Raw genomic sequence first — 8,414 nt, 5'->3', positions numbered from 1 at the left:
ATCTGCTGTTAGTGATTTCACATCACTTTAAATGTTAAGCTTGATATTTTTTAGTAAATCCAACTCTTGTTCTTGAAACAGACTTTACTGCTGTCCTTTGTTTCTTTCTCTGATGTTGTTTTCTCTCCAGTCAGTGCCACTTAGTGCATTAGAACTAGGTTTGGAAACCGAAGCAGCAGTTCCTGTAAAACAAGAACCAGAGACTGTACCTACTCCAGCACTGTTAAATGTGAGGGTAAGAATTATTTAGATTTGGTCTTGTTAAATAATTTAGAACTGTAGTGAGAAAATAACCTGGCCAGGTGTGGTGGTTCACACCTGTAATCTCTGCACTTTGAGAGGCTTGGAGCAGGAGGACTGCTTGAGCCAAGGAATTCAAGACCAGCTTGAGCAAAATGGCAAGACCCCATCTCTACAAAAAAAGAGGAAATAGGCTGGGCATGGTGGCTCATGCCTATAATCCCGCCACTTTGGGAGGCCAAGGTAGGTGAATCACTTGAGGTCAGGAGTTCAAGACCATCCTGGCCAACATGGTGAAACCCCATGTGTTGCTCCTAAAAATACATATAGGTGCATGCCTATACTCCCAGCTACTTGGGAGTCTGAAGCAGGAGAATCTCTTGAACTCAGGAAGTAGAGGTCGCAGTGAGCTGAAATCATGCCACTGCACTCCAGCCTGGGCGACAGGGTGAGACTTTGTCTCAAAAAATAAAAATTAAAAAAAAAAAAGAAATGGATAATTAAATAATGATTAAAAATTTCAAAAAAGAACCATTTAGTGTGAAATCATTTTCTCTAGTTCTGCTTTTTGCCACTTTCCCAGTATTCTACCCTTACCTCCTCCTACTTTGTGACACATTTGTTTCATTCTTTTGGTACTTGTGCTGACCAAAAGATAACACAAACAAAGCAAAACCTATTTTGTTTATTGCAAATGATATAAAATTCATGAAATAAAGATGAAATGCACATTCCTATTTTCATTTTTTTGAATTTTATTTATTTATTTATTTTTTGAGACGGAGTTTCGCTTTTGTTACCCAGGCTGGAGTGCAATGGCGCGATCTCGGCTCACTGCAACCTCCGCCTCCTGGGTTCAGGCAATTCTCCTGCCTCAGCATCCTGAGCGGCTGGGACTACAGGCACGCGCCACCATGCCCAGCTAATTTTTTGTATTTTTAGTAGAGACGGGGTTTCACCATGTTGACCAGGATGGTCTCGATCTCTTGACCTCGTGATCCACCCGCCTCGGCCTCCCAAAGTGCTGGGATTACAGGCTTAAGCCACCGCGCCCGGCCTATTTATTTATTTTTGAGACGGAGTCTCACTCTGTAGCTCAGGCTGGAGTGCAGTGGCGCAATCTCAGCTCACTGCAACCTCTACCTCCTGGGTCCCTGTTCAAGCAATTGTCCTACTTCAACCTCCCAAGTAGCTGGGATTACAGGCACCAGCCACAAAAATGCCTGGCTAATTTTTATATTTTTTAGCAGAGACAGGGTTTCACCATGTTAGACAGTCTGGTCTTGAACTCCTGACCTCGTGACCCGCCTGCCTCGGCCTCCCAAAGTACTGGAATTACAGGCGTGAGCCACCATGCCCGGCCTATCCTAATATTTTCTGTTTTGCTTATTTATTTCAGCTTTTGTCCTTACATATAATTTTTTTTTTTTTTTTTTGAGATGGAGTTTTGCTCTTGTTGCCCAGACTTGAGTGCAATGGCAGAATTTCGGCTTACCGCCACCATGCCTAGCCAATTTTGTATTTTTAGGAGAGATGGGGTTTCTTCAAGTTAGTCAAGCTGGTCTTAGACTCCCGACCTCAGGTGATCCTCAGCCTCGCAAAGTGCTAGGATTACAGGTGTGAGCCACCGTGCCCAGCGGCATATATAATTTTTCTGTGATTGTAATTGTGCTTTAGAGTTCCTTTGGTGTAACCTTATATGTAACAATTCTTCCTTTTTTTTTTTTTTTTTTGCCGGGGGTGGCTGGGGATTGATTTTCGCTTTTGTTACCCGGGGATGGAGTTTCGCTCTTGTTACCCAGGCTGGAGTGCAATGGCGCCATCTCGGCTCACCGCAACCTCCGCCTCCTGGGTTCAGGCAATTCTCCTGCCTCAGCCTCCTGAGTAGCTGGGGTTACAGGCACGCGTCACCATGCCCAGCTAATTTTTTGTGTTTTTAGTAGAGACGGGGTTTCACCGTGTTGACCAGGATGGTCTCGATCTCTTGACCTAGTGATCCACCCACCTCGGCCTCCCAAAGTGCTGGGATTACAGGCTTGAGCCACCGCGCCTGGCCTACAATTCTTTCTTTATTCTTTTGAGATAGGGTCTCACTCTGTCACCCAAGTAGAGTGCAGTGGTGTGTTCTCAGCTCACTGCAACCTCCACGTTCCAGGCTCAAACAGCCCTCCCACCTCAGCCTCCCCAGTAGCTGGGACTACAAATGTGTACCACCACAATTTTTTTTGAGACAGTGTCTCACTCTGTTGCCAGGCTGGAGTACAGTGGCACCGTCACAGCTCACTGCAACCTCTGCCTCCTGGGTTCAGGTGATGCTCCTGCCTCAGCCTCCTGAGTAGCTGGGACTACAGGTGTCCACCACCATGCCTGACTAATTTTTGTATCTTTAGTAGAGACAGAATTTTACCACGTTGGCCAGGATGGTCTCAAACTCCTGACCTCAGGTGATCTGCGTGCTTCAGTCTCCCAAAGTGCTGGGATTAATAGGTGTGAGCCACTGCTCCCAGCCCCACAAAGATATTTTTAAAAACACATTTGTGGCCTGGCCCAGTAGCTCACACCTGTAGTCCCAGCACTTTCGGAGGCCAGAGCGGCTGGATCATCTGAGGTCAGGAGTTGGAAACCAGCCTGACTAACATGGTGTATGTAGTAACAAAGTTGTGTGTTTTAACTTGGTAGTTTGCAGCTAATCAAATCAGAAATGAAGTAACAATATTTACGCAAAGCTAACCACAGTGGCTCTTGTCTGTAATCCCAACACTTTGGGAGGTTGAGGTGGAAGAATGGCTTGAGCCCAGGAGTTTGAGACCAACCTGAGCAACATAGCGAGACCCTATCTCTTAAAAGATTTACCAGGCATGGTGGTGTGCACCTGTAGTCCCAGCTACTTGGGAGGCTGAGATGCAAGAATCACTTGAGCCCATTTGGGCAAGGCTGCAGTGAGCTATGATCACACTACTGCACTTCAGCCTGGGTGACAGAATGAGACTATGTCTCAAGGTAGAAAAAAAAAGCAGTAATAAGTCCTTTTTAGATTTTTAGTTGCCCTTCCAGGTTTATGAATATAGCTCCATTAGAGAATGAAGCACTTTTCAGTGGCATATTGTTTTTTGTTTTCTAGCAGCAGCCTCCATCTACTACAACATTTGTGCTGAATCAAATAAATCAGCTTCCACCCTTGGCATCTACAATTGTAATGACTAAAACACCACCTGTAACAACCAACAGGCAAACCATCACTTTAACTAAGTTTATCCAGACTACTGCAAGCACACGCCCTTCAGTCTCAGCACCAGCAGTACGAAATGCCATGACCTCTGCACCTTCAAAAGACCAGGTTCAACTGAAGGATCTACTAAAACATAATAGTCTTAATGAACTCATGAAACTAAAGCCACCTGCTAATATTGCTCAGCCAGTAGCAACAGCAGCTAGTAAGTCCATTTTCAGTAGTCTCAACTTTCTGCCTTTGGTAAGCTATGTCAGCCTGTTTTTTTAAACGATTTGCTTGGATTTTTAAAGAACTGGGCATAAAAGGGTGTTATCTGTGCTTGAACCTAGGAGGCGGAGGTTGCATTGAGCCAAGATCTAGCCACTGCACTCCAGCCTAGGCAACAGAGTGAAACTCTGTTTAAAAAAAAAAGGCGGGGGTGGGTGGGTGTTATCTGCATTATTTTGTATAGTTAGGCTCTTTAACACAATTCAAGGGAAGCAAAAATTTAGCTGCCTTGGGTAGATTGTGTAGCTTTCAAATGAAATTTGTGGGATTATCAGGTAGCTACATTAACAACATGAGATCTTACCAGTTTTATATATTGTGGTTAGCCCAGTTAATATTTTTCTTAATCCTTTACAAATCAGTGCATCTTATACTTCATTTACCTATGAATTATCTATGGATCTTGTTTGAAGGCAGAATCTAATTCACAGTAGAGCCCAATATGTTGTATTTTTTTTTTCTTTTTTTGAGACGGAGTTTCACTCTGTCAGACTGGAGTGCAATGGTATTATCTCTGCTCACTGCAGCCTCTGTCTCCCAGGTTCAAGCAATTCTGCCTCAATCTCCCAAGTAGCTGGGATTACAGGCACCCGCCATCATGCCCAGCAAATTTTTGTATTTTTAGTAGAGACAGGGTTTCCCCATATTGGCTAGGCTGGTCTTGAACTCCTGTGCTTAGACAGCCTGCCCATCTAGGCCTCCCAAAGCATTGGGATTCCAGGCGTGAGCCACCACGCCCAGCCTGCTTGAGTTTTTATGAAATAGAGGGATAGGAGCATTCTGAAAGAATGGGCTATGTGTTTGTAGGAAGATGTAGAACCTATCTCAGGTGATAGTTGTGATTAAAATTTTCATATAATTTTTATGTTTGGGTTCATACCATTGTGTCTTTGTGGCTGTAGTTTTAATTTTTTTGTGGTTTTTTTCCTCTCAAGATCATTGTCCTGAACTGACTGCAACCTGGCAGTGAGATGCCAGTTGGGAAATCATTTTAGCTGTCTTAGGACTGATTCCTTTTTCTGCCATGGAGTGCAGGACTGTGACCTTGACCTAGCTGAGGTACAGGGCAGCTTCTGGAATCACTCGCCGGGGATTTAGGGATGGTCGACAGTTTGTGGAAGATGGTTCTGGTTAGGGTCTTTGGATTTAATGAGGAAGCCTGTTGCTTATATATGAGTGGCTTCCTGAGCATTGTACCCCTCACATCAGCGTATGCCATCATAAATTAAAGGAGTGTATGTATGCCATTGTGAGGAAAGAGTTTAGAGAACAAAACAGGATAGATTTGGAGCTGAAGAAGATATCTAGGACAGTAAATTCTCCCACACTTAAGGTAGTAATTTTTAAAAGACAAATATAGACATTTAAGGCTGCAAATCAAGACTGTCCTTGTATGGAAGCCTGAGAAACTGTCAGACTAGATCAGGACTGAGAAAGATGGGTAAATGAATGCTGAGGATAAGCAAAGGTTTGTGTTGGAGATGGTCCTCTTTACTGACGGGGAAGAACATTGAAAATGTGAAACTGCAGAAAGCAAGGTGTTACATGTTCTACCTCTTATCTGTGTGGTTGTTACCGCTTTGGATTTCTTTTTTTTTTTTTTCCTCAAGTATCTGCCGCAGCCTCCCGAGTAGCTGGGACTACAGGCGCATGTCACCATGTCCAGCTAATTTTTGTATTTTTAGTAGAGACAGGGTTTCACCATGTTGGCCAGGATGGTCTCAATCTCTTGACCTGATCCTCCCACCTCGGCCTCTGAAAAGTGCTGGGATTACAGGCATGACCCACCATGCCTGGCCGCCCCTTTGGATTTCTAATCTGTCAGTTTTACTCCAGTCTTAAAACTATGAGCTGATTGCTGGCTCTTCCACAGTTACAATAAATGAATGATGCCCCTACATATCATCTCTGTTGCAGTTTCCTTATTTTGTTAGTACTTTATTTTTATTTTATTTGTTTATTATTTTATTTTTTTTGTGAGACAGAGTCTCGTTCTGTTACCCAGGCTGGAGTGCAGTGATGTGGTCTCGGCTCACTACAAGCTCTGCCTGCTGAGTTCAAGCAGTTCTCCTGCCTCAGCCTCCCATATAACTGGGATGACAGACGCTTGCCACCATGCCCAGCTAATTTTTTTGTAATTTTAGTCAAGACAGGATTTCACCATGCTGGCTAGGCTAGTCTCAAACTCCTGACCTCATGATCTGCCCGCCTCAGCTTCCCAAAGTGCTGGGATTACAGGTGTGAGCCACCATACCTGGCCAGTTTTGTTTGTTTTTAATGAGTCAAGTGAAGTGTCTCAAAGTAATACTGGCTTTTGATGTTTTCATTAAACTATTAAATAGTTGTGGTTAGGGTATCTTTCTGATAAATAATTTTCAAGTTTCCCATGCACACATTGTTTGTGAGTTACTTGTTTTCAGAAGTTAATTCTTTTTTGAGACAGAATCTCTCTCTCTGTCGCCCAGGCTAGAGTACAGTCACACGATCTTGGCTCACTGCAACCTCTGCCTCCCAGGTTCAAGCAATTCTCTGCTTCAGCCTCCCGGGTAGCTGAGATTACAGTCACCTGCTAGCATGCCGGTTAATTTTTGTATTTTTATTAGAGTCGGGGTTTTGCCATCTTGGCCAGGCTAGTCTTGAACTCCTGACCTCGTGCTCCGCCCGCCTCGGCCTCCTGCAGTGCTGGCATTACAGGCTTGAGCCATCACACCTGGCCAAGTTAATTCTTTACTTCCATAAAGACACAAGGGTTTGAATGTTTTCATGCCTGTGCTTAATTTAAAAGAGTCCGGCTACAGTGGCTCACCCCTGTAATCCCAGCACTTTGGGAGGCTGAGGTAGGCAGATCAGCTGAGGTCGGGAGTTCAAGGCCAGCCTGACCAACATGAGAAACCCCATCTTTACTTTAAAAAAAGAAAGAGAAAAAAAAATTAGCCGGGCATGGTGGTGCATGCCTATAATTCCAGCTACTCTGGAGGCTGAGCAGAATTGCTTGGGCAACAAGAGCAAAACTCTGTCTCAAAAAATTAAGTAAATAAATACAAAATAAATTAGTAATAGATTGACATTCTTTGCTTTGTGAAATGGGTAAAGTTCTGGATTTTTAAGTAATCAGAAAATAAGTTGAGAATTTTCTTCTAAAATGTAAATTGTCTTTTTTTCTCCTCAGCTGATGTAAGCAATGGTACAGTAAAGAAAGAGTCTTCTAATAAAGATGTAGCAAGAATGTGGATAAACGACATGAAAATGAGGAGTTTTTCCCCGACTATGGTGGGTTTCAAATAGCTGTGTCTTTATTTTTGTGTAGTTTGAGAATATACTCAACTAAAAGTGTTCTATCTGGAACAACCCTCAGAAAGCTGTTTTTGGGTGGAGGAGAAGCCGCACAGGCATTTAAACTAATGGATGAGCTTAAACCTCAGTGGAATAATCTAATAGGTTCTAACCAGGTGGTTAAAACTTGCAGATTTGATGGAATGTGGTACTACGTGCAGTATTGATATCTTACGGTTAAAAACTCATTTGAGCAGAAAAGAAGGCAATGTGAGGTTAACAAAAGCTATTTGATGACTGTGTTCCTTTTAGGATTGAACTTGAATATGTAGCTCATACATAATGATCTGGTTATTCTTTTTCTTTTCTTCTTTTTTTTTTTTTTTTGAGACAGAGTCTCTCTGTTGCCCAGGCTGGAGGGGTGGCACGATCTCGGCTCACTGCAACCTCCACCTCCCAGGTTCAAGTGATTCTCCCACCTCAGCCTCTCAAGTAGTTGGGATTACAGGCATGTGCCACCATGTCTGGCTAATTTTTGTATTTTTAGTAGAGACAGGGTTTCACCATGTTGGCCAGGCTGGTCTTGAACTCCTGACCTCAGGTAATCCACCTGCCTTGGCCTCCCAAAGTGGTGGACTTACAGGCGTGAGCTACCACGCCCAGCCTGGTTATGAATAATTCTTAACATTTTGAAAATGCTGTATGCTTTGGGTCAGTTGATTCCATACATTTATTTAATAAATTCTCTCTATGTAACATTGTTAATATGAAGTAGGTTTCTACAAGACGTATACTCTGTGATTCTGCCTTCATTAAACAAAATTTGACAACCATCTGGATTAGGGAGTAATAATGAAAAGTATATCAGGCTGGATACAGTGGCTCATGCCTGTAATCCCAGCACTTAGGGAGGCTGAGGTGAGGGATCACAGGGTCAGGAGTTCAAGACCAGTCTTGACCAAATGGTGAAACCCTGTCTCTACTGAAAATACAAAAATTAGCTGAGCATGGTGGTATGAGCCTGTAATCCCAGCTACTGGGGAGAATGAGGCAGGAAATTTGCTTGAACTCAGGAAGCAAGAGATTGCAGGTAGCAGAGATCACACCACTGCACACCAGCCTAGACTACAGAGCGAGACTCCTTCTCAAAAAAAAAAAAAAAAAGAAAAGTTCGTCAAAAGTTGTAATGTGCTACTCACAGTAAAGATTAAGAATTTGGGGCCGGGCGCGGTGGCTCAAGCCTGTAATCCCAGCACTTTGGGAGGCCGAGGCAGGTGGATCACGAGGTCAAGAGATCGAGACCGTCCTGGTCAACATGGTGAAACCCCGTCTCTACTAAAAATACAAAAAATTAGCTGGGCATGGTGGCGTGTGCCTGTAATCCCAGCTACTCGGGAGGCTG

The 8,414-nt window shown here is 43.6% G+C and overlaps 1 protein-coding gene across 1 annotated transcript in view; it reads left to right on the top strand.

The window, feature by feature from the left end:
* Positions 1-8,414, top strand: part of SBNO1 (strawberry notch homolog 1) — an 80,033-nt gene that overhangs the window by 19,759 nt on the left and 51,860 nt on the right. The window contains exons 3-5 of the mRNA XM_037744183.1: positions 131-235; positions 3,362-3,674; positions 6,909-7,009. Coding sequence (XP_037600111.1) covers positions 131-235; positions 3,362-3,674; positions 6,909-7,009 — 519 coding nt within the window. The remainder of the gene's footprint in view (positions 1-130; positions 236-3,361; positions 3,675-6,908; positions 7,010-8,414) is intronic.

The sequence above is a fragment of the Cebus imitator genome, unplaced genomic scaffold, assembly GCF_001604975.1.
Source record: "Cebus imitator isolate Cc_AM_T3 unplaced genomic scaffold, Cebus_imitator-1.0 Scaffold169, whole genome shotgun sequence".
NCBI classification, from domain to species: Eukaryota; Metazoa; Chordata; class Mammalia; order Primates; family Cebidae; genus Cebus; species Cebus imitator.
This window is presented reverse-complemented; position numbering and strand designations above follow the sequence as displayed.